At 33.8% G+C, this 26,869-nt stretch overlaps 2 protein-coding genes and 2 long non-coding RNA genes across 6 annotated transcripts; 1 reads left to right on the top strand and 3 right to left on the bottom strand.

Moving 5' to 3' along the window:
* Positions 1–1,126: 1,126 nt before the first annotated feature.
* Positions 1,127–6,010, bottom strand: LOC108331163 (uncharacterized). 2 transcript variants are annotated; one of them, XR_008248257.1, is made up of 7 exons: positions 5,733–5,816; positions 4,805–4,961; positions 4,371–4,433; positions 3,397–3,628; positions 3,121–3,272; positions 2,405–2,590; positions 1,127–1,881 (listed from the first exon to the last, which is right to left on the bottom strand). It is a non-coding gene; the product is annotated as an uncharacterized LOC108331163 (long non-coding RNA). The 2 variants fall into 2 exon arrangements; XR_001832349.2 differs by lacking the exon at positions 4,371–4,433 and having other exon boundaries at positions 5,733–6,010.
* A 2,414-nt stretch (positions 6,011–8,424) lies between these two features.
* LOC108331721 (vacuolar-processing enzyme) lies at positions 8,425–14,259 on the bottom strand. The gene is made up of 9 exons (XM_017566611.2): positions 13,883–14,259; positions 12,834–12,998; positions 12,595–12,751; positions 11,611–11,696; positions 11,307–11,506; positions 10,951–10,999; positions 10,576–10,785; positions 9,283–9,489; positions 8,425–8,876 (listed from the first exon to the last, which is right to left on the bottom strand). Exons 1-9 carry the CDS (start codon positions 14,075–14,077, stop codon positions 8,694–8,696), a joined length of 1,452 nt encoding a protein of 483 aa, XP_017422100.1. The 5' UTR covers positions 14,078–14,259; the 3' UTR covers positions 8,425–8,693.
* A 1,350-nt stretch (positions 14,260–15,609) lies between these two features.
* Positions 15,610–17,902, bottom strand: LOC108331392 (uncharacterized). 2 transcript variants are annotated; one of them, XR_008248256.1, is made up of 4 exons: positions 17,706–17,902; positions 17,493–17,565; positions 16,069–16,378; positions 15,610–15,914 (listed from the first exon to the last, which is right to left on the bottom strand). It is a non-coding gene; the product is annotated as an uncharacterized LOC108331392 (long non-coding RNA). The 2 variants fall into 2 exon arrangements; XR_001832380.2 differs by having other exon boundaries at positions 16,121–16,378; positions 17,706–17,900.
* A 933-nt stretch (positions 17,903–18,835) lies between these two features.
* LOC108332134 (uncharacterized) lies at positions 18,836–26,588 on the top strand. Its single transcript, XM_017567275.2, has 5 exons — positions 18,836–19,020; positions 19,397–19,670; positions 21,699–21,804; positions 25,053–25,196; positions 26,139–26,588. The coding sequence occupies exons 2-5, from the start codon at positions 19,411–19,413 to the stop codon at positions 26,394–26,396; spliced, it is 768 nt and encodes a 255-aa protein (XP_017422764.1). The 5' UTR covers positions 18,836–19,020; positions 19,397–19,410; the 3' UTR covers positions 26,397–26,588.
* The last annotated feature ends 281 nt before the right edge of the window (positions 26,589–26,869 follow it).

Here is a 26,869-nt window from a genome sequence, read left to right as displayed (position 1 = left end):
GACATGTTATTCTGCTTGCTATCAAATCGTTATTGAACCACTCATTAATGTCTAGTCTTATACATGAGATGTACATGAGTAAGGTGCAAACATCATCAACTAGAAATAAGACTAATTTACACTATATGAACGAGTGCAAACTACCTCTTACAAACAATTTTTATAAGGTTGAATTAAACTAAAAGTCAATTTTGTATCATAATTTAGTTTCGATTATGAGATTATAACTAATTTTTCACCAAGAAAAAAAATAGTCATTGGTTGCCAATGGTTGTGAATGGATTTACAAGACCACGTTCAACTCTGATAACACCATTGAACAATTGAACATTTAAAGACCCGCCCGGTTGCAAAGGAATGCACAAGTTGAAGGGTTAGATTTCTTTGATACTTTTATTTCTGTTGCCAAACTTATAACCCTGCGCCTCTTCTTGTTCTTGTTGCATCCAACAATTGGATTTTCAAGCAATTAGATGTTAATAACGTCTTCCTTCATGGCAACTCCCTCGTCTCCTTTGGCAACTCCCTCGTCTCCTAGAAATCTAAAAAGCCACAAATTATCACATAGCTCCTCAAAAACATAATACCAAACTCTAACTTCCACTACCTGTTAAATCCAATGGATTACTTTTTTTCTTCAATATCTTGGCATTATTTTTTTCAACCGACTCTCTTGTCCTGTGACAACAATTCTGCTGTCCAAATTGCTTCAAACCTCGTCTTTTATGAGCAAACAAAGCATATTGATAATTGTCATTTTGTTTGAGAGAAAATCACTTGTAGTCTTCTCAAATTTCTTCCTATCTCATCCACTGATCAAGCAGTTGATATTTTCAGTAAGTCGGTACCTCCTCAAACCTTCAAATACTTACATTTCAACTTGGGAATGAAAAACATATATGCCCAGAAGAGGGCTGATAAACTCTGTTTTTATTTCCTTTTCGCTTCAGCGTGTTTGTGCTTAGCGCACTCCAACAGTTTGTTTTTATGCCTATATATATATATATATATATATATATATATATATATATATATATATATATATATATATATATATATATATATATATATATATATATATATATATATATATATATATATATATATATATATATATATATATATATATATATATATATATATATATATATATATATATATATATATGTAACTTTCCCTCTTTTACTTTTTAAGACTTTTACGAATCAATAATATCAGTTTCGTTTCTCGTCTCCTTTCATCTCATCTCACTTATCTTTGTTTCTTCTCTTTCACTCTTCTCCACATCGTTTTGTACTACTTTCTCTTTTGTTTTACTGCAGTGGATCTTTCTCATCTTCAGCATTCATGGTGGCACAACCTTATATGGTAATGTTTGTTCAATCAATAAACAAAATGTTGATTTATTGGAAGGGGATACAATGGTGGAGGCCCTGCTGCCATCTCATACCGTAACTATGTGAACTGGATAATTAATAACATACAGAAAAGCAATGATTCAATCATAGATGGATTCTAGCATGCACACTCTTAAATTCATCCGTGCACCTAGATTTTTTACTTATTATTGTAGGTGGACCATCTATAGTTGATGCTCTTTTTGGCCAAATCAATGGCTAATAAGAAGGTGCATATTAGAAAGGGTCTAATACAGTCAAACTAAACAAAGTGAATCAAGGGAAACGGTACAAATGTTTTTAAGGCAGTCCCAGTCATCAATAAGTGGTTGCCCAACAGGTATCGTAGTTCTAAGCAGTTCTGGATCCCTTTCAATGCTAAACGAGAGCTTCTGGAAAAGTTTATGTTTCTGCGAGACCTTACTTCCAGGATTTGTTTCTGAGCAGCAATTTTCCTACAAGAACCCACAACAGCTTTGTGGAACTGGGAAAGCAGTGAAGAGGAGGTCAAGAAGATGTAATATAATTAGCAAAATCAAAGGTTTGCAGTAGAAAATAAAACCAAAGATACCCCTCCCCTCCTAATTTTTTCTTGTAGTTTTAGCATTAAGGCCAAGTTACCAACATTTCAAGAAACGAAACTACCAGCCACAGACCCATGTTTAGACAAAGCCATGGGATTCACACAATTTTTCCGTATTTATCAAATCAACAAGGTTTATAATAATCTTTTCAGAGATTTCTTATCTCAATAGTTAAGTTCTGGTGGTTATAGGAAAACGTATATATACCTCTTATGGCACATTTGGTATTAGGAATGGGCTATTAGCCCTTCCCAAACTAAACCTTGGCAGCTTCAATAAAAAACAGGATGTCACTGAATTGTTTGGTACATGAAACGAATGTGGAATGGAATCTATTAATATCTCCCAACTATGAATATACCCCTTCAAATTTAAATTTTGTCAAATAAATAATAAAAAAACTATTCTTCAACCGTATGATACCTTATCTCAGGAATGGATGAGATCTTCATCACGTTGGTCGACTGTTTTTGAAGGTGGTCCCTGTGAGTTTTACTCCAGGAAAGTATCATTGGCAGGATTTGTACTCAAATATAAGAAGAGTGGGAACCATACTGCACGCGTGGGAACCATAGTCTGAATTTCCATTCATAGTCTTTTCTTTGACCTCTGGGCATAGCATTAAGAAGACATCTCACACAATTGAAACATATCCACTACCTCCTTGAACCCATCAAATATCAGTTCAGAAACTCAATCAAACAGACACCTTTTCTCATGTATTTAAGCAACACAGGTATCAAATAGCATTCAGTTTATATTAGTTTATAGGAAATCAAATTTAGTTTGAAACGTGATCTTACCAAAAGTTGAAGAGTGTAGAAGGAAAAAGACCGGTCCATAAAAGACCTTACAACATCACTCATTAGAAAAAAAGTCATTAAGGGCATCAAACAATTTCTTTTATATATAAAAAATGGCTTGGTAAAACACAAAATAATAGGAAAATGCAGTTTTATAGTAGCCCGTTCATCTCATAGCATTCATGGGAATTCATCAAGGTCATGGAAATTGCCTGGGTAAAAGTATTGCATCTAATATATCTTATTTATATCCCCAATATACTTTCATGATCATTTAAGGTTTTCAGTGAAAATAATGCATGTTAATATGCTTATTTGATACACTCGTAAGCGTACCTGTCTTCCATCCAAGCAACACTGTACTGGTCACCCATATAGGTTTCATCTTCAGGGGGAGAAGGACTACAATGTACCCCAAGACAATACCCAGCTGTCTTCTGCTTTTGGAGATGTTTTTGCATAGATTATCAGACATTCCGGAAGAAGACCTTCAAAGATACTCCCAGGTTCATTGCATAACTCATAAAACTAAGAATTAACAAGTAAATAGATAGAATAGATAGTGCGAAGATTGCACAAACAGGACGCAAATCATAACGACTAGTAACTTACTAGGCTTTTAGAAGTTCAGAGGCATGCTTGAGAAGGGCAAATATTTGGTGTGAAGAAACACTGTCGTGTAAAAAAACAAATGGCTCTAGAAGAATCACCAATAACCAGTAGTATGCACTAAAATGTGGATATTGATACCGACGCTCTCTACTTCACTCTTCCTCACTCCTTTTTTCTTTTCCTTTTTTTTTTCAGGCGGGAGACGTCGCTTCCCCTGGTTTCTTTGTTTACCCTTCAAGTTACCCACGTAAAGAAGAGGAAACAATCAAATAAACAGAAAGCAGATATTAATCAGAACGTTTTAAAATGCTATTGTTCTCTGAAAAAAAAAATGCTGCATCTGAAATGATCAATTGTATAGTATAACAATAAGATGGGTAAATGTTTAGGCCATATGACGTTAATTGAATTTCGTTCAACAAGAAATGGCTTGCCCAACTATTATGTATAATTCAGAAAATCAACAAAACATACCAAGTTCAGAATGGTTTAGAATGAGTTTTTCTCTTCATTTCTTATGTCTAACATGATATATTTGGTTCTGAAATAACATCAACATGAACGAATGTGACTCAGTTGATTTATTTTATTTTGACTTTTCACTACTCAACCTAACACAAATCACTAAATATACACCAATCAAGCATATTCACAAAGCCTACATAAACCAAAAAAGAAAAAAAAAATAGTGACTAAGTCACTTCCAACTTCAAATCATCTACTGTAGGGTAATATAAAAAATTGAACCTTACCTATTAAGGCTTGTTGGCTCAAGCTTAAGCTTCCAAATTCCACTATTCTCAAGGAAAAGTTAAACACGTAGACAGAATACTATAATCAATGATCAAAACATATCCTATCCTGAATTAACATAAATTCATCTTTGCCCTACACACGTCAACATGCAAGATTTCCTAATCTCCATGCATGCAAAAATTCCCAAAACTAACTCAACAAAAGGGGTAAGAACTTACTCAAAAAAAAATTCTTATTGGACAGACTTGCTCTCTTCTCCATTAGAATTCCTATGGTGTATTCTGATAAAAGAAATGAGAAATCTAGATAAAAGGTAGAGATAAATATTTATAAATAAATGATGAGTTTGAATACTTAACTTTTTTTTTATTTATAAGTTTTATATTAAACAATTTTCTACGTCCTTAAATCATAAAACTGTATTATAGTTGTTGCTAAAATTTCCAATAACCATTGCATAATGTAACATACATTCTATTCAACATCAAGCAAAAACACACATAATCAACCCACAAAAAAAATACAGGAAACACACATTTGCCCTTGATAATTTTCAAAACAAGAAGGCTTCCACTATGCTGAAAGCATGTAAAACATATAAAATCTATGATTTTCATAACAAAGTTTCAATGAAAGGATTAAAACTACCAACCTAGCACTCCTGGACGGTGATGACCAGAATACAATATAAGTATTTGATCATTGGGACCACTGTCCATAACCCTCCCGCTGACACTCCAAAGAGCTGACTTATTTCCAAATATAGCAGACAAAAATTTGTTAACACTAACATCTTCAGCAATGCAATCCTACCACAACAAGGTCCATATTAGGAATCTACGGAGCATTGAAATGGCACATGGAATTAAAAACAAAAGGAATATAATTTCTACCCATTGTCTTAAACAAATTTACATCATCAACCAATCAGAGATAGTATGATTTTAAGATAGTTACCATACTTTGAGTGCATACACAATTCACTCTGCAAATGATCACTTGTTATAGGCTTTTATACCATGATTACTTACTTTAAAATATCAAAACTCAAGGTCACAGGTCACCGTTAACAAGTTTGCGATTCGAATCCAGTGTCCAACGCTTTGTTTGAATAAAAATTGAGATTGAGAGAAAATAAATAGTGAGATTTTTTTTTTAAAAAAATAATAATTGAATTGATTGAAAAGGTAAAGGAAAAAAGATGGGAAATACTAGAAAGAAAATATTAATTCACTCATCTAAGTATATGAAAGATAGTCATTTCATATATTGTGTAATTAATGATATACTAATCATTTTTGTATTGAATCAAGTATCAATTAAAAAAAATACTATAATAACTGAAGAAAACTAAATTATTCTCTTGCACGTTATAATTTATTTTTCAAACTAAATTGGGCATGATATGTACTTTAATTCAACACACACACATTATATATATATATATATATATATATATATATATATATATATATATATATATATATATATTTGTATGTTTTGCAATGGTAATATATGTGTTTCTTCACTTTCACGGCAAAATATATAAAAGAAGGGTGAGAAGTTTAATGAGTACATACCTGTGATTACTGCAGCCAATGGAGCCCGCAATTAAAAGGACCCACATATTACCATCATCGGTCTCATGATGCCACCATATGCTTGGAAGAACCTGGAAGCTACGGAGAGTAATCGAATAATCGGAGGACCTGGTGGCGGCCACGGAGAGCAGGGTGACAATGAGAAAGGATCGGAAAAGCGTTTTTGTGATGGGCGTAGAACTGAAGAACACAAGGTGGGAACAAAAAATGATGATGAAGATGGTGAATCTCTCACCCACAATTTCAGAGTTGTTGATCTCTTCCATTTATGGTGTTTCACATGGTCACAGTGAAGGACTGAGATTTAAATGAGGTTTTGTTCAACAACCTAAAATCTTAGGTAAAGTATTACAAAATAAAATGTCTATAGAAATTAATCGAAAAAAAGTACTAAAATGTAACCTTTGAACAAAACGTTGAAAAAGTAAGGTATATGGTTCTAATTTTGGTTGGGAATGTTCGAAATGGTTCCAATTTTTTTTTTGTTTAATGCAGTTTTAAAGAATGTAATTTGTTTTCAATTTGATCGTTTTTGCAAACGCTGTTTAAATCGTTAACGAGCATATGTTTAGATGTGTAATTATATAGTGAAAGGTCATGTATTAGCTTACGTGGAGTCCTTTGTGGAGTTGTGAGTTAGATTTATTATTTTTGAAATTCTATTTCTTTTAAGTGGAGTCCTTTGTGAAGTTATTTGTTGTTTTTCTTCCTTGGTGTTGCGCGATCAGAGACGAAGAAAGAGTTTTTCTGTTGCAGATTTGTGCTTGTGATTGCAGGGTTTTTGATGCAAAGGAGGTGTAAGGGAAAGCTTGCTTATGCGCAGCGAGAAGAAACAAAGATAGGATCTTGTCCCTTTTATTCGCGGCGGCTCATGGCGGCGCGATGGTGCTTGCAAGAATGATCGTTTCAATCTGATTTCTGGGAATGATTTGTAGGGGGTGAATGGAGACAGTGCGCGCGAGTGGAGAAGACTGATGCAGAACACGCGATTCTGTTTCACGTTTTTGCGTTCTGAGTTTGTGCGTCAATGAAGGATTCGCGGTGGTTGTTGGGTTTGTTGTTTTTCTGATTGCAGGTTCGGTGATTGTGGATGGAGAAGATGAAATCGCTATCTAGTGGAGGATCTCACGGCTGACGGTGAGTTTGATGGTGGTGGAGAATGGCAGCCTGATAAGGGTTTCATGGTGGAGATGCAAGTCGAGGAAGACGCTGAAGATAATGATGGAGGACTCGCGACTTTGGCGTTCGCGTTCTGTATTGGTGACGGTGGTGGCTACCGCGGCAATGCTGGTGAGGATGATGGGTGGTGGTCTGATGCTGGGGTTTGGTAGTCGTCTAGTGATGGCACAGTTTCATGGTGGCGGCACCACATACCTGACGGCGGCATTGGCTACGTTAGGAAACTAGGGTTTCTGTGGAGAAGATGATGATGTGTCAAGGATAGTGACGTGACAACAACTGATTGGTTAATCCAACTCACAACGCCACAATGATTTTCAAAAAATAATAAATCCAACTCAACGCCACAAAGGACTCCATGTAAACCAATACATGACATTTCATTATATAATTGCACATCTGAACATCTCGATAATGATTTAAACGACCTTTTCAAAAAGGACCAAATTAAACACAAATTACATTCTTTAGGACAACATTAAACAGCAAAAAAAAATTGAGACCATTTCGAACATTTCCAACCAAAATTGGAACCAAAATAGGTATTATACCAAATAGTAATGGATACTAACTTATTATAAGTTATCAAATTGTCTCATTATATATATTTTATTTGAATATCATGCTATTTTATCTTAAATATTTAATTTTACATTTAAAATAAGAATAAATTATATTTATATTCTCTTAGGTTATGCTAAATTATATTTAATCCTATAAATTTGAAACAAAATGCAGAGCTGGTTGAGTTTTTAATAAAATAGCAATCATACTTTATTTAGTTTTTTAAAGACATTTACATGTAGTATAGTTTTAGAAATACATATTGGTTAAAATTGAATCAGAAATTATGAAAAAATTAAAGATTTTAATAAAGTGACACACAAGTCACTTATCATATTCATTTTCTTCTAAATTTACAGTAGACATTTGCTTATTTTTGTGTTAAAATTAACACTTATACCTCTTATTTTATTTATATTTATATATATTTTTTACAATCTTTATTTTATAAATTTAATCACATATTTTATAATTATTTATTTTTTATATTAAAACCCTGTTTCTAAACGATTAGTTTTTAATTAATTGATTATATAAAATTTTATATTAGGACAATACAAAACCAGTAAATGTGTGATATATATACACATTTTTTTCCTTTCTTTCCCTCACTTTATTCACTCCATCTTTGTGCCTTAAATTAATATTTAGCAAGGATTAGTTACACCAAACCATGTGCTAGCTACCAGTGGCAAATGATAACAGCTCATTTGATTTCATTGTCATTGTGACTGAGAAAGCTCGCCGCAGTTACGTAAATCATAGAAAAGAAAAATAAATCTGATTCATACTTCAATCTGGTAACTTTGAGCGTTACTTTATTATTATATCTTTTGATTTTTTTTTAATAATTTACCAAATATATTATGTTAAGACCGATCAGGATAGGGTTACTAGTTACTGCCATAGAATAAAAATGAAGGATGGGTTAACAAACACGATAACGTGCACTGTCATTAGAAGAAGTTGCAAGGGTCCTTATGGTTCCACTGTTTCTGCTAAAGTAAAAGTAAAATGGCTTGGTTACAGCATCTATTTTACCCCCAATTACAATGTAAAGAAGAGGTTCCCCAGCATCCAATGTGTATTTACAGTGTTGGAATAAGAAATCATGACCAAAGGACAATACATGATGCAATGATAAAGCATAAGGCTACAACCATTATACTTGGTTTCCAATGGGGCACATTGTATGAATTATGCACTGAAACCGCTTCTCAGAGAGCTCCAGGGAGTTGCAGGAATACTGACGCATGCTTGTGCTGAGGCCTCGGCCATTTGCTCTTTCCGTATTCCAGCATTGCAGAGGTTTGCAAAGGACCTCATATGTTTCATCCCATACTGAGACAGGGATCCACAATGTGTCTCAAAAGTCCTAACCTGAATCAACAGTAGATTAAGGCACAGCTTTGTCAGAAACCCAAAACTTTAGTTCAATCAACAAACAAATGATGATTTATACTTTATAGTTCAAATTCAACATCAATTATTCCAAGGCAAAACACTGCCGGATGCCCTGCTGCCATCTCATACTGTTACTATGTGAACTGGATAATTAATACCAAACAGAAAAGCAATGATTCAATCATAGATGGATTCTAGCATGCACACTTCTTAAATTGGATAACCCCTGCCCCTAGATTTTGTACTTGTTATTGTAGGTGGGGTGGACCACCCATCGTTGATGCCTTTTTTTTGCCAAATCAATGGCTACAGAATAAAGGTGCATGTTATTAGAAAAATCTAATACAAGCAAACTCAACAAAGTTAATCAAGGGAACGGTACCAGTGTTTTAAGGCAGTCCCAGTCATCAACAAGTGGTTGCCCAGCAGGTCTAACACTGCTAAGCAGTTCTGGACCCTCTTCAATGCCAAATAACAGCTTTCCAATAAGTGTCACGCTGTCGTCTATATGCATTCTGTGAGACATTGCTTCTAGAATTTGTTTCTGAGCTACAGATTTCCTAGAAGAACCCAAAGGAGCTTTGCGGAACTGGAAAAACAGAAAGGAAGTAAAGAAGATAGAATTTAATTAGAAAAAATAAAGGCTTACCATAGGAAATGACATCAGAGATATACCCCCTCCCTCTCCCATCTTCTTTTCTTGTAGTTTTATCATTAGAGCCAAATTACCAAAATTTCAAGGAATGAAAACTACTAGCCACTCACTCGTCTAACATAAATTTTCCATATTTTATCCAAGAAAGCAAGTTCAAAGATTTCTCATCTAGCTAGTTAAAGTTCTGGTGCATCTACATATTTGTTGGTGGAAATCAATATATCCACTCCTATGGCACAGTTGGTACAAGGAAAGGGCTAATAGCCATTGGCCTAATAATAACCAGTACTAGTCTAAAGCTTGTCAGCTTCAATCACGAATGGGATGTCACTCAATTGTTTGGAATATGAATGAATGTGGAGTGAAATAAATGGGATCACAACTCCATTTAATGATATCTGCCAAGTATGAATATATGTATACCCCCGTGTGAGGATTGACTCAATAAAATCTGTTCAAAGATTCCTATATTGTCTAACAACATCCTGTCTTAATAGCATGTCTAGTACTCTGTGATGTTTGCTAAGACTGAAGAATCTTATACTGGTGACCAGATGTGAGTGTCGTGTGCTGATGCTTGTGACCAGGCGTGGGTGGTAATGTTAGTTAGGTTGACTTTATCTATAAATAGGGACCTTGTGTCATCATTTGCAACATGTTACTGTCAGTTAGTTAATGTTGTTACAAACTGTTAACCGAAAGAGTGAGTTCACTAAGAAAAAAATTTCAAGTTGTAATTTATGTTTTCATGGTTAATTTTATTGTGGATATAAGTTGAAGTTCGCTAATACTTCATCTTCCTTGTGTGATCTTTTATCTCCTTCAAGCTCTTTCTACGAAATTCTATTGTGGTTAATTCTGTCATCAAATACTGTTTACGTGGTAGACGGTAGTGAACATAATAGTGCTGATTCACAAAACCCTTCAAATTTAAATTTTGGGGGAAAAATTATGAAGATATGGTTAAGCAATTATCTAACAAAATATATAACAATAAACTTGTTTTCAAACATATGATACCTTATCCCAGAAATGGACAAGATCTGCATCACGTTGGTTGACTGCTTTTGAAGGTGGCACCAACGAGTTTTTCTCCAGAAAAGGAAAATTATCATTAGCAGGATTTGTACCCAAATATAAGGAGAGATTGTTCTTGCTAAGCCCTACGTCACCATACTGCATCACGTGGGAACCATAGGCTGAATTTCCATTCATGGTCCTTTGTTTCACCTGTGAGCATAGCTGTCAGACAACTGAAACATATCTACTAGCTTCTTCGACCCATCAAATTTTTAGACAAATCTTGTCATATATTCAAACAACAAAGGTATCAAATAACTTTCAGCTTGTATAAGTTGATTACATGACAGAACTAAGTAAGAAACGGGATCTTACCAATTCAAATTGTTGATGTAAAGTTTCTGTTCGCAAATTGTGAATGTCACTGTTCAAAAAGGTGGAGGGAAAAAGACCAGTCAATAAAAGACCTTACAACATTAGTTATTAGAAAACATAATCTTCCAGAAAGAAAAAAAAGTTATCAAGGGACATGGAACAAAACTTCTTTCATATAAAAAAGGTTTGATAGAGTACAAAATAAGAGGCAAATACACATATGCAGTAGCATGTCTATATCACAGCAGTCACAGGCCTTCAACAAGGTCTTGGAAATTTCCCGCGTCAAAGGTATTGCATCCCATATATTTTAATAATCATTTAAGATTTGGAGAAATGAATAACACTAGTCATACCTGTCTTCCATCCAAGCAACACTGTACAGGTCACCCAGGCAGGTTTCATATTCAGGGGGGGGACTAGGATACTCCCCGGGACAATATGTTCCCCAACTGCTTTCTTCTGCATTAGCTGCTGTTGTTGCATAGATATTCAGACCTTCAGGAAGAAGACCTTCAAAGATACTCCCAGATTCACATGCCTCTAGATAAAATACCTGCAGCAACATTGCATAAATCATAAATACTAAGAATTAGTAAGTAAATAGCCAGATGAAGATTAATACAAATATTAAGTAAAACATAACTAGTAGCAACTTACTAGGCTTTTATACGTTCCAGAAGCATGTTTTTTCTTTAAGACTTCAATCAGATCGGAGGCATACATGTATGGACTAGTAGGCATCCCTGAAATCCATCCCCAGTACCCCGCCCCCAAGGAAAAATACCATATAAGAAATAGAAATGGGAAGGTATTTAGCGTGAAGAAACACTTCGATGTGTAAAGAAGAATCACAAAACAAAATGATAATAGAAGAATCAAGACCAATAAACAATAGTATGTAATAAAATGATCACGGACAAAAATGGATAACAGGACATTGACACTGAAGACCATATACTCCACTTCACACTTCCAACCAGTTCTTTTTTTTGCCTTTTTTTTTCAGGCGCGGAATGCAGCTTCCTCTGGTTTCATTTTTTACCCTTCAAGTTACCCAAACAAGGAAGAAAAAATAAACAAAGAAAAAAACAGAAAGTAGAACTTAATCAGAACATTTTGAAATGCTATTGTTGTTTGAAAAAGGGGAAAAAGTTGCATCAGACATGATAAATTGTTTAGTATAGATGTACGATGAGTGTATATGTCTTACTGAAATCAACCCACAAACATGTTGCACTGTTCCTCGATGCTGCATCATACTACTTCTCCTCTTTAAAAAAAATTCAAATTAAGCACTTGAGACAATCTTAAGAATCGGAAAATATCCACAAAACTGGTATGAATTTTGAAATATTACATATAACAAAAACCAACATTTAAGAGTTCAAAGTTTTCAGTTTAGTGTGCTTAGCTTGACAGCTATAGAGACTTTGGCAAGGGAGGTATTATAGGTGTGCTAAACTTTCCTTTGACTGTTACATTCAATTCAAAATCAAGCAACGCCATATAATCAACCCAGGAAAAAAACACAGGAAACACATTTTCCATTAATAAGTCGCAATACAAAAAGGCTCAAATTAAAACGTAAACAGTCCATGATTTTCATAATAAAGCTTCCATGAAAGGTTCAAAACTACCAACCTAACACTCCTGGACCGCCATGATCAGAATAGTATATAAATATATGATCATTGGGACCACTATTGACAACCTTCCCGCTACCACCGGTAAGAGCTGATTTATTTCCAAGTATAGCAGCAAAAAAATTGTTAACAGTGACATCTTCACCAACGTAATCCTGCCACAACAAGGTCCTTGTTAGGAATCTTTAAAACTAAAATTGGGAACAGGATATGGGATACCAAAGTAAGATGACATACCTTCGGGACTCCCTTGTAAACATCATTTCCATGAGGGCTGTTAATAATGACTCCAGGCCGTGGGTTCTCTTCATTGAAAGCAATGTCATCATACATAAATACCACAATATTTTCTTCTTTCAGACCACCTTTCGTCAGCAGTTGATACGCATGGCAAACATCAGACTGATCAAATGACAAATTTCGTCAAAGAAGAGTTTAATTCTCTCTATTCTTGTGCAAAAAAAATGTACACTTAAGTAAATCAGACATCAGTGTAAACATGATTTTAAGGTAGTTATTATAAAAGTCAAAAAACTTAAATATGATGATCCATAATCAGATGACACTATGGAGACGTTTTATACTGTAAGTGCGTGCACTTTTTACTCTGCAAATGATAAATTGTTCCAGACTTTTATACCATGATTAGTTTCTTTAAAATATCAAAACTCAAGAGTCTCAAGTCATAACCAAGAAGTAGGGAGGCAAAACACGCCATGATTAATTTACTTTTTGTCAGTTTCAGTGTGTTGCATCACTTTTAAGACTTCCTTACAGCTTTTACTCTCATAGAATAGTTTTATAGAATAAACACCTAATTTATTTATTTATGTTTTATTCCGTTAATTTTATGTCATCGGAATATACATGAGAAGACCTTATAAATCCTAGGTTTTGAACTTATAACCTGAAAATGTTTTTATTTATTAACAAGAAACACATTGATTGGATTTGAATTAAATTGTCCAGTAAAAATTTTGGGTCCGGTCACAATGATAAACCTGATCCAACTAAAACCACGTTCACTTATACCAATAAGCTGATCTTTAGAAAAACAGAGACTAAAAGTAATATATCTATCTAAGTGCAGTAAAGAACTACTTAGAATCAATCAGACAAATTAAAAAATATACACATACATAGCTGAGAGAGTTCATAACTGAATTTTAAAAAAAAAAGTTAATTAAGATGGAATGAATGGTTGAATTTGCTGTCCTACCAAACAAACACAGAAGACAGGAAAACAATTAAACAGTGAAGAGTGGGAAAGAAGAAAAACGAGTGACCTGGTGTCTGTAATTCCAGTAGCCATTGGATCCGGCAATTAAAACGGCCCACCTCGTTCCCTCATCATTCTCATCAGTATCGGGTGCTTGGAAGAACCTGGAAGCTTCGGAGGGCAATCGGAGAATCTCGTCACGGCCACCGGAGACGAGGGTGATGAGGGTGGCTACGACAAAAATGATGGGGAAACGATCCATGATGGGCGTTGAATTGAAAAAGAGTAGGTTGGAAAGAAAAAATGATGACGAAACAAACCAAGGAACCCTTCCTTAAATTATAATTTCAGATTAATTTAATTCAGGGAAGACAAAGACCCAGTTGCTTTGGATTGCTTTGCGTGGCCTTGGAGGTTTCCCTCCCTTTCCGGTTATAACTTACACTTTCAGAATAAGAAATCTTATTTTCCATATATACATTATAACCTTTTTATCAGAAACCACTTTTATTTATATGCTTTTAAAATATTAATAAATGAATAATTATATAAAATTTGATTTTATAAATTTATATTTAAAAAAAAATTATTTTAATTTATACTTTCATTTTTTTAATTTCTTGCACATAACACATTACAAATTATTACTTTTTGACAATTGGACAAAGTAATTCGGAAAAAAAATGCAGCCGACTTTTTTTAGAAAAGAAAAAGTGTACATTTTGTTCTTATAGAATTCTGTTGTTTGCTTTACATAATGCTTTGTCCTCACACTTTGTTTTGTCTCCATACTTTGTCCCTATCATTTGTTTGATGTCTAAAATAAAATAATAAAAAATTATCTATATTTATATATAAAATTATGAGGATATTTCTTTTCTATATACATATTTTATTTTTCATTTTATCTTTTAAGTTGTTATTTTAAACTAACATAATTATAATTAGTTTTTATATTTTAAATGACCTTTAATTTAAATTTATTTATTTATTAAGAAAATACTATTTCATTATTCTATTATCTTAAATTACTATTTATTTAAATTCTATAAGTGTTTTTAATTAAATTAATTATTTTATATACACCCATGCGTTTTATTTTTTTATTACAGTTAATACTTGTTATACATTACTAATTATTAATAAATTTGATTTAAGTGTCTTTTTTAAAGATCAATAATCAAAACAGAATTATTAATGGAAGAAATAATAATAATTAAAAAATGTTTACAATTTGATGTAAATTATTATTAATTGTATTTTGAAATTATTATTTTTATGTAAATTTAAATTTTAAAAACTATTTTAAATAATTTTATTTGAAATAAGAAATAAATTATACAAATATTCCTATCCATTATTATACAAGAGTTTAAAATATCATAAATACTTTTTAACAAACAATTAAGCAAATGAATAATAAGATGATAATAGGCATTTTTTTATTAATTAATATTTTTTTCCTCTTAATTCAACATGATTCTTTACCTTTTTTGTACTTGATTTTGTTGTAAAAATTTAGTCTTATTTTATTTAAAATGATTTGATATGATATTTCCATTAAACTGGTTAAATTGTTGTTACCACTTCTAAAGTAACCACATGTAAGTTTTTATTTTTTAATTGAGAAAAAAAAATCACATCAAATTGGATGTTACATAAAATATCATCTTCACACACATATCTTGACTTGGAAGTGTCATTCATCACTACTCATTCACACTTTTATGTTATTTTTATAATATTATGGTTACTCAAGCTTCTTGTGACATCCCAAAATATACGACACGCATATATGATAAAGACGTCATGCAGTCATAATATTGGAAAGCAATTACAGACATAAGGTAGATTATATGAGTTACAGTCATCCAAAATAAGATCAGAGTTGGTCTCTTAAACACAAAGGACCACTGGAAATTTTCTAAAGACAGAATAGTTGTACTAATCCAAAATAAGATCAGAGTTGGTCTCTTAAACACAAAGGACCACTGGAAATTTTCTAAAGACAGAATAGTTGTACTAATCCAAATCCTAAGCATACTAAGTTGCAACATCACCATCTTCCAGCGCTTGTTCCATAGATACCTCCTCTTCATCTGCTCACATCCAAGTGAATGATCATTGCAAAAGAAAACACATACAACAAGCACACAAACAAGCAAGGGTGAGCTAATTTTTACAAACAAGCATATTATAATCATTAAACAATCCATCACATACATACTTTAAGCCAAGCAAGTTAACTCATACCAAGAAACATGTCATGAACTAGACCTGACTCGTCCGAACTTAGAATGATTACCGAGTTATGGCGGGTCATGCACTCGTGGTGGCTTATGAAACTCGGGTTCCCCACCCTACCATACTCACGAGGTTAGCCTGTTCCGGGCCTTGAGGCATACTGGAAGCCCCCAAGACTAAGACCTCTTGCTACTCCTCACCACATGGTTCAATCCTCTCTACTTTAGAATGAAAGACCATTTGAGCGTCAGGATAACCCCTAAGACTGAGCTTCCCTGTAGATCATTCTAAACACTACTGCACCACCATGAATCTTCTCCTTGAAGATCATGAAATTACGTCAATCCATCATACTTTTCAAAAACCACATACTTACACTTTTACATTGCATACAAACATAGATATAATACTAATTATACTTCAAAAGACCACAAACAACTTAATAAGTCATCAAAAATCACATGAAACCATTCCCTGTACATTAATAGGCAATAACAGTCCAAAAAGAACCACTAAACAACACAAAACCCCTTAAACTCATACTTAGACAAGGAAAACAACTTTGAAACCATGACCAACAATTCCGGAAAGGTTCAAAACCCCCAAAACGACCTAAAGAACATCCAAAATGGACGTTCGGAACCCCGAAAACCACCCAAAACTGTCCTGAATGATTTTCCAACGATAATAATCGATTATCATATGTGATAATCGATTATTTGCGAGAGCTTTAAAGAGGATACAACTCTCTGACTAAAATAATCGATTATCAAGTGAGATAATCGATTATGCTTATCAGTTTTTGACAGCAACGTGATTTTTCTGGTTTTGGTGCATCTTAGACACTTTAATGAGTTCCTAACACTCCAAACTTGATCTATATGACGAAATAAACTTGTACAACTGATTATAATACTTCCTAATCTTATTATCTAGTGATTTAACGTTGTTTTAAATTCTAAACCCTCAATTTCATCTACCTAGGTACTCAATTCTGAATCTACCACTTATAAATTATTTTTAACACTCCTAATGAGTCACAATTAACTTACCCAAGTTACCTAAACTGATCCTAACAGCCTGGAATACAAAATTCAGATTTTGACTACCTTAGTTCTCTTCATCGATTATAAACTTCAATGATTCACCTGGTTATTTCCTAATAAATTATTTAACATAATTCATTTCTTCTAAGCATTCAAAATTATCACAACATTGTATCAATACCAGTTCCTAATCATCCAATTCACAGTTCATATCAACATCAACCAGCAGTACACGATCAAATAGGCAAAATCACAAGTTTTCAGATTATCCTTAATTAAAATCCAACCCATAAACTTTACAAGCACTCTATCACTATATCTACTAAATCTAACTCATACAAATTCAAGAATTTCACATAACAACACAAAAACCCCAGCTCCCCTTACCTTGAAGTCGAGCAGTATATCCTACTGGAGTGCCCTAACCGTCCCCTCCACACAGAGCAGAACTTGACAGAACCTACAGATCACCAAATTGGTGATAGAACATAACTCTTAGAGTTAGGATAGACAGGAAATCGAAAGGAAATACTACCCAGCTGTATGCAACCAGTAAAGTTGCATGCCCTAGGTTCAAGAAAAGGGGAAAAGTTGACTTACCCGTTCAAATCGAAAACTAATCGGATGGATAGGAAGCCCTCAACTCCGTGAGCGAAAGAACACCACCTAATCGAAATTTAAACGGTGGAAAGGTAGAGAGAAGTCAGAGCAAGAAGAAGAGAAGTGGAACTGAGTTTTTAGAGAGAGAAAGGAAAACTGGAAATTAGTTCAGAGTTGGAAAAATGAGGAAACCCCTCCTAAGGTTATGGTGCCTTTGACCCTTTGGGCCTGGCTGCCTCAGAAAATAGGGCCTCCTAACCCATAAACTTTCAGGACCTTACACTCCTTACGTAATAAATTTTAAATTTACAATAAATATTATTATTTATTTTCTTACTTTATTTATATATTTATAAAATTTTATAATAAGTTTTTAATTAAAATTAACTTAATCAATATTCAAAAGTTAATTAATGTGTTTTATTTGTTTTTATTTATAGATATGATGAATTTGTGATGATGATACTTTGATCAATCGATTTAATTAAAAATGTCCGACTTATAAAGATCTTTGGATTGAAAACCACTTTCCACAATTTTTATATATATATTTTTTTTTAATTTGAAGAAAAATGTTTTCACCAAAAAATGTCACCTTTATCGATTATATATCATTATCATCTATAAAAAGTAAATCTAATTTCATATTAAAGGTATGTCAAAATGATAAAGTTACAAAATTTACTGTGCATAAACATTATTTCACATCAAGCATCTATTGTCAACAAATCGATTTCGTTGTTTTTATCTCTTTCTCTTTCTGTCTTTTACATCAGAGTGATGAATGCCTAAATGGTGGTGAAACATGATTAATTTGCATGGGCTTATTTTTAATAAAAGATTTATTCATCAATAATTACGAGTAGGATGAAATTTAGGTAAAAAAATTAAAGTCCTTTTAGTATTATTATTTAGTTAAATTGAGTTCATCTTAAATTAATATTATATATTTTTTATTTCGATTGTTATTACATAAACGAGAGGAGCGTAACGGTAAGACGTGATTCATTAATTTTGAACTTAATTTAATAATTTTAATATCATAAAATTTAAAATACTAAAAACATGTAAAATAATATATTTTTTAAAATCCCTATTAATATGTAGGTTCTCTGTATAAACTTAAACCAAATTTCACCATTCTCACATCACGTACAAGTATAATAATGGAGACCCTCTCTTTTTCTTGGAAACTCTGAATTTCAAGAGTGGTAGTTCTCACTCGACTGCGGCAGTTTTCTACTGCGCCGGCTCAGATAGAAGCATTACGCAGCGTTCTCTCGGGTTTGGTTTTCCACTGCACTGCAGTGCTAAGGTAACCTCCAATCTTTTCAATTTTATCTGTTCACTGTGTTGCCTACCCGTAGTGCAATCGTGCTTACCTGTGGTTTAACTTCAATTAGTTTTCTCAGTCGCTCTATTTGAAACAAATGTGCGCAACGTTAGGGTTTGTATGAGTATTGCTTGTCCATGTTTAATCAAAATTGGACTCGAACGTTCGTAGACTATTTATCATTTTTTTTTCTCTCTCCAATCCTGTGTTAACATACCACCTGCGTTTTATCTCCTTGTCTTTTATTTTTGTGTTGTTGTAATTTTTTGTCTGGTTTTTGTATTCGAAATTAGAGTTGTCATGATAATGTTTTTGTGCTTTCATGATATTTGACAATTGATAGTGTTTCTGAATACAGGTTAGCTGTTTGCTATGGAGAACGGTGATAACATTCTGGATGTCATATACGAGGAGGGTGATTTAGATTATATGGATGGCGATGTTGACATGGCTGATGTTGAAGAGGGGGAGTTGGTGGAGCCAGATTCCAAAAATGTTTTGGGACAAAGCAGTGCCGGAGATGTCAATGAAGCAAATCAAGAACCTCTCATTAAGAACCGCAGGCGCAGAGCGAACAAGAAAAAGAACAAGAAGAGGAAGGGTTCAGGATCTAATGCCACGGACATAGACAGGTCCAACTTTCTACCCGATTTGAGTTTTGAAAGGCATTGTCATGTTGGCTAAAATATGATTCACGCACTAAAATTTAGTTCATCTATGTTTTACCTCATAACTTTTAAGGTGTACAAGAATCTCGTTTAATATATTACTGAACCTGCATCCCTTATTCACAAATGTCCTGAATAAATGACAGCAGAAACAGAAGAAAAAAAAACTCTTTCAATTCACCCCATAGTCCCATATCCAAATTTTTCTCCAAGTTCTTTACATAAGCTTCAAATCATCAGCTCAATTACAATTGGAACATGCAGTTCCGATCCCTTCAGCCTTGCACTTTTTGCAGTTTTTCTTTGTTTCCTCACACCTCGACCATCAGTTCTATTTTTTCTCTTTCATGTATTGTGTTATGAATATAGTTCATATGGAAGCATACGTGATGGTAAGGCAAACAAAAAGGCATGGTTTGGGAAGAGGTGGAGCACCACCCAGTGCTTGATGCTCGATGAGTAGTAACAAGCACCCAAAACTGGAAACTGCAGTTTAGATTATACTTGACATTTTACATGCACTTAATAGTTATTTTACTAGTTTACGGGCTTCAGTACGTTAATTGTATAGGATGGTTAGGTTCATATAATCTACATACTATACTATAATTTCGAAAATATTATAAAAATTGCTCTAAACTAATGACGTTCATAATTAACAATTGAAAGTCATCGGTGTCTTAAAACAAGCTATATAAGTATATTCCAACAAGAGTCAAATACAAGTTTCCCAGATGGGAATCATAAAACATCTTTTTTTTCAGATCAACATCTTCTAATTCCAAGAGTGCTGCTTTATCATTTTCACTTGGATTACAGCTGTAGATTTCATTAATTGAAATCCCCAAAACAGACCCCATAAAGACCTAATGTATCCACGCAATGGGCTTTTATGGAAATCAGTACATAGTGCTGCTATAACACACTTTTGTCTACTACAGCTGCTATATTAAACAACTGCTTTCCTATGGCAGGCCCTATAGTGGTAGGAGAAGCTCAACAGCTGGATGTTGTTTTTTAAAAGTATAGCTTGTCTTTTTCCTTATAAGATCCGTTGTGATAAGAACTTGGTAGAATCATATCACAAAAGCTAACCGTTGTATGGGGAGCCTAAGGCCTTGTAATCCTACCCTATAAATTCTATACTTTCAATGTTAGACTCAAGTCCCCTACCCTGTAATTGCATCCAAACATCCCACTAGACATTGCAGCCCTAGCACCCACACTGGCTATCCATGCACTTTTCCTTTGTCACAGATCCCATATGTATGCTTTTATTTGCAATTGAGGGACATGGTGGACGGTTGTGATGCTAATTGATAAGAACCTCTAGAGAACCATGCCATCAAAGGTAGCCATAGTAGTTGGAGAGACCATGGCTATATAAATCCCACCCTAGAATCTCATATTTTCAATGCTAGCTGAAGTCATCGCAATTGGATGCTAACACACCACTTTGCAAGTTCTATAAACGAAGTTGGAAAAATATGTTCACTTTATGGCCTGTAGATTCATAGGCATTACTGTTGGCTTAATAAACTTATTTACCTCTGTAACCCAATATAGTTTTGAATCCTAATAATAAGGATGGTTGGATTCATATTATTCTTTTAGTTTTATGATTGTATTCTGCTTTAATAACAATTCCTCTTTTATTCAAATCATGCAAGTTCTATACTGTTTGTTGGTGTAGCCCCAAAGTCACTACTGCCCATGACATAACTCATTTGCCTCCATGACCTATTGCAATTTTGAATTCTAAAACACTAAGTATTCAAGAATTATGTATTTGCTTCTTCCTTTATATATGGTTGTAAAATGCAGTATTGTTCACTGCTCACTAGTTATCTTAACCTTAACCTATATGGTATTTGAATCCTCTACCTTGTATGGATCTAATATATAAAGTTGTTTTTCTGTTTGTCTTTTTAAATTTTTTTACTAGCCTTTCTGTCCTGTCATTGAATTTCAAACAAATTGTCTGTTTTTCAGATTTGTGTTAGATACATGTCGGCGACTGAAAGAGAAAAAGTCATACATGGTATATACTGCTGTGGGCTGCCTTGGGATCTCTGCATTAAGTGATCTTGTCAGTGAGGTATTGAAACCCTGTTATATACTCAATTTTGGTTTAATAAGCCAGCTTACGTGTTTGTTAGTATTGTGTGAAATACCATGGCCAATTGGAAATTAGAAATAGTTTAAGAACCACCTAGCAACAATGCATTGTAATGACTTGAATAACATTGATATTTGACAATAGTGTTTAATAACTACCATGATAGTTATTGTACAGGTTCTGTACCATCCCAATAGTTTACTCCTGACTCCATTCCTGCGCTGGAGTATGCTGTCTGTTCTATAATTTCTTACCCTTGTTTCTTATCTTAGTTCCTACTAGTTGTTTCTGTCATTTGGACAATGTTTTCACATCTCTGAATTCTTATTTTGGTTAATTATATATATGTTTTTGTTGCTAAGATTGATTGTCTATGGTGGTGTTAGTTTGCTGGGATTACTTCGAGGTACAGCTGCACAGTAGTGATTATTTTTTACAGTTTGTCTTATTATACCAGCTTCTTTAACTCCTCATGTTATGGTTTTCACAACTTCTGGTTCTAATTTTACAAATGTGGTTGGATTCATATGGTCCAATGGCTACCTTTTGAATACCTCCTTTTTGGCTTCAGTCACTACCTTAACGGCCTTCTCTCTTGATTTCCCATTGGATTGCACTTTGCATTTCTTTGAAATAAATTTGTATTTATGTGAATTCATTTCTTCAACGAGAATATGGATATGGTTTGGAGGGGACATAATTTGGTCACCGGTTTTGCGGTGAAGGTCCTAAAAGATTTGGGTGAGCCTTCCGCTGGTTATTCTTATCCACTCTTTCAAGCACCATATGGCTATTCATATTCTCTGATGTGAAATTTTGTCCCTAACCTTGCAGATTTTTCTTCCAGATGCTAGTTTGCTCCTTCCAACTCTCTACTTGAGCTTCGATGTTCCTGGCTGAACCACTTCATTATTTACTAATTGTGAAGGTTGATGTCAATATTTGTTGTTTCATATTGTCAGTTGTGCATATATGGAGAACGTTTTCTCCTTTTGGTCCCATAAATAATTTATTAAGCATGTGCTGGTGAAAAGGAAGCTAATGTTTCTCTAGGGCTCATTTGTTAAGTTTAAAAAAATTGATTCTACTATACAATTTTATTTTCAAGAAGTTATTAGGCTTCTGGAAGAAAAAGGCACAAAAATGACTAAAGAAGTGTTCACATTATAAACATTTTTTCTTTAAATAAAAAGCACAAACAAACTGGGCATGTCATTTTTGTCACTTCATTGTGGCAACCTACAATTTCAAAGCCAAAATTGAATCTCTTTTTCAATGTACTGCTTATTATCGGGACTATTATTGATTTTGGCATAAATTGCTAACAGATTATTATTTTCTTAATTAAATTGTATGGCCGAATAGCTAACAGATCAGGAAGTGTTGATGGTAAACTTAAGATTTAAGATATGTCAGGTAATGTAAGGAATTTTTTATTATGTCTAGACAGGCAGCATTTAGTTTATATTTTAAACGGATTTACCATAACACCTAATTGTGGACTAATGTGCTGAAAGTTGCATTTAACTGCTATTCTACTATTTTTTGTTGGAAAATCCTTTAACTCTTAAGCATCTGCTTCCTGAAATCTGCTAGGATTTTTGCACTACCATAGCACTATCAAGTAATGGAACTAGGGTCTTCTTCATTGTAATTTTGTAATATTATAACTAATCATTGTATCAGTTACTCTCTATTTCTTCGTTTTCTATTTGATGTAATGACTTCAGTGTTGTATTTTGGTTTACTTGCAAATTTTATTCCTCTAGGATGGTTAATTTTGGTCAGCTAATTAATTTTATCCCTTTAATTTTTAATTGCTATATCATTAAGTTCTCTTATCAGTTTCTGAACGAACTGGTTCAGAATATAAAGGACATCAGGATTTTTCACAATAGCCTGAAATCCCAGTTGCTCTGCCAATGTGAGGTAGCTGCTGTAGGCTAGGATTAGAAGATACAAATAAATGATTTCCTGGGATATTTGAGAAACTGAACTCAATCCGCTCTTTAAGAATAAAGAATAACTGCCTTTGTTTCAGTCCTTACCTCTCCTCCATGCCAAAGATAGGATTTCCCTATATTTTTGCCTCCTCTTTGTAATCTAAAATGCGATTTTCAACTTTCCATGGGTTCAGTCCTTACCATTATGATTCTTGATCTCAGGAAATTCACTTTTCCTTGATCCTTGTTTTGTTCTCCAGACCCTTTTCTTGCACCCAAGGTTAGTCATCCTCACTTTTGTTTTACTTAGCTCCCTGTGTTTTTGCAGTTCTGGCATACCCATGCAATTGATTATAATCACACTTGGGTTGGAACTTTTTGTTTGGCACCTTTAAGTCATCCACCAGGCTGCATTCAGGGTGTGCAATTTCTCTGTTAGCTACCAGTTGAGAGCATCACTGCTAGACTTTGATAGCTTCTCTTCTTTTGCGTGTTCCAGTGGCTTTAAATTACTGTTTTGTCTAGGTCAGCAACTAGTAAGCCTTTTCTTCATCAGATGTTGGAATCATCTTTTAAGATTTAATACACACAGCCCCACAATCAAAGCTTTGATTCCAGTTGATAGAACTGGTTTAGCATAATCTATAATGTGGCTACGGTTGGAGGACGCAAAACCAAACATTTTCTTGGATATGCAAGATCAGGGCTCTTCACTCTGCCTAGAAGTCTAATCCTCTATGAAATATTTAGATGATTTCTCTCTCAAATCTCAATCTCCTCTTTTTTGCAATATGCTGTTTGTTTTCTACTATCTCAGCCAGCCCAACTAAATAATTTCTTCACTAGGACACCTAACCAACTACTGATAGGTATCTATTGGTTTCCCTCTACCTATATCACTCGAGTTTTCTTTTTTTAATGACTTTTGAACCTTTCAAATGATTTCAATATCTTAAATTCACCTTAAACCAACATATGGAAGGACTTGTTGGAACAATAAAATATATTGTGGGACTAAATTAAAAAAAAAATATTACTAAGGAAATTACTTGGTAAAAGGAGCAAAAGTACAATTAAACCTTATATTTTATTACACGTGTTTTGTGCTTTGTATGGAATCACAGTGGATAATATCCACTATATTCATATTGTGTATTTAAAACACTTATACACTTCAATTTCTACCGAGAGTAACATTTTTGTTCTTTTTTTGTTAATTTATTATCTGTACCAGTTTTCTAGTTGATACGTTGTAAACTAGTATAATGATGTGGGAAGTTACAGGTGGATGCAATACAGGCTTGTGGAGGCCAGAAAACAGCTGATGGTAGACGATTCCGGACAGGGGGTGGCATATTGTGGAGCATCTTAAAAGTTAGGGAACCTAAGGTCTTTAAAGAGATAATGAAAAAAACAAAGGAGTTTGAGGTGTGTGACTTTTTAACCTTCATAATTTTGTTATTCTTTTGTTAATTTCTAATCTGGGCAAGTTGTCTAGTTGATACACACTCTTTTTAAAAGATAAAAAGTATTGTTCCCGTTTATCCAGCGACAATGGAGGTGTTTTTTTTTGAGAGGGGAGGAGTATCAACTGACAATTTGCCTAAGTTTGGTTTCTCACTACAATAACATTCCTTTTATTTAATCACCGAAAGTTTGTTGTAAGAAGGGGTTCTTTTTCCATCCAACTAAATTAAGTAAGGGCGCCTTTGATTTCTGAAGTGTGTATGGTATTGGCATGGTGTTAAAAATGTAAGGTTAAGAAAGTCATGGTAAACATTTCTTGACTTGGATCTCTTAAAACTGTAATTTGTAGTTTACTGTGTGAAATGGTAATTGGTGAGAAAATTGAGTTGACACTGACAGACATGATTACACTGGTTTACCGAGATCCCACAAGGATGAATGCTTGTGATGTTTCTCCTTGAAATATGTACCCGTGGATGTTAGGGGCATACTTTGTTCAATTATATCCTTAGATTCTGTAAAATGGACTGGTTTTCTGCTCCAGCAACTTCAATTCTACCTCCGAAATCTGAATATTAGATTGTTAGTTGTAGGGAATAACCTTAATGGAACAGAAGAAATCCCCACTTTGCAAAGAAAATTTGGTTATCAGCTCCGATGCCTCTATGGTTCTGAGAGGAAGTCATTGCTGAAATTTGTTTGCGCTTACTGGTATTCTGTTTTTGGGTATAATTTGTGGTTGAGATTTTTGACACAGCAAAAAAATTAGAATTGTTTGGGATTATCCCTTTCATTCCATCTTCTTAATTAATTATGACGAAGGAATGCATCTCCAAATTATTCGTTGTTGTTTGCTAACTGTTTTTGTCTTTGCCTTTGGGCTTCATGTTTATCGTAATGCAGAAACAATTCAAGCAGCCTAATGTGACGCAACGACCTGTGCCAAAGAAAGACGATTCTTCTCAAGGAGTGCCCGTGTCATTCTCTGGCAGAGATCATGGCAATGTTTTGAACAGTGATTTTCATGTTTCCCAGCTGCAAAATAAACACGAACCAGCACCTTCTGAAGAAAAACCTATATCTGTGCATGATAGGTTAAGGATACCAGTATCATATGATGATGATCTGCTGGGAGAGAATCCAGTCAATGATGCAACCTGAATCTGGAAGTAGAGTGGCCTTTCATCACTTGACAAGTTTTTCTTCCCTGTCAGATGGAATTCTACGGATACATCCCTCACTTTCCTTCTGACCCCTTTTGCTCTCCCCGCGGCTCTCTTTTTTTTTTTTTGCTTGTGCAACGATTTGTGTTAAGGAAAATTGATGTTTATGGTAAAATCAGGGCTTTATTCATTTTGCCTTACTGCTATCTAATATATAGTTACGCGGGCAAAAATAAATAAAAGCCACAAAATGGAAAGAGAAAAGATATCACTGCTGGATGTGATATTCCAGTTGGCCAACGTTTTCGCAAAAATTTTGGTTTGTCAGTGCCTTTCTTTAAGTTCGAAAAGCTACTATTTGTTTTAGATTATTTACACAGAAAAATTATAAACACACAGACACACAAGCTAAAAAATATTTTTTTCACGCATTTTATTTTCTATATATCTCTTAATTCATTGATTAACTTA

This window comes from Vigna angularis, chromosome 4, assembly GCF_016808095.1.
Source record: "Vigna angularis cultivar LongXiaoDou No.4 chromosome 4, ASM1680809v1, whole genome shotgun sequence".
Classification (NCBI taxonomy): domain Eukaryota; kingdom Viridiplantae; phylum Streptophyta; class Magnoliopsida; order Fabales; family Fabaceae; genus Vigna; species Vigna angularis.
The sequence above is the reverse complement of the archived record's forward strand: the minus strand, read 5'-3'. Positions and strand labels throughout refer to the sequence as shown.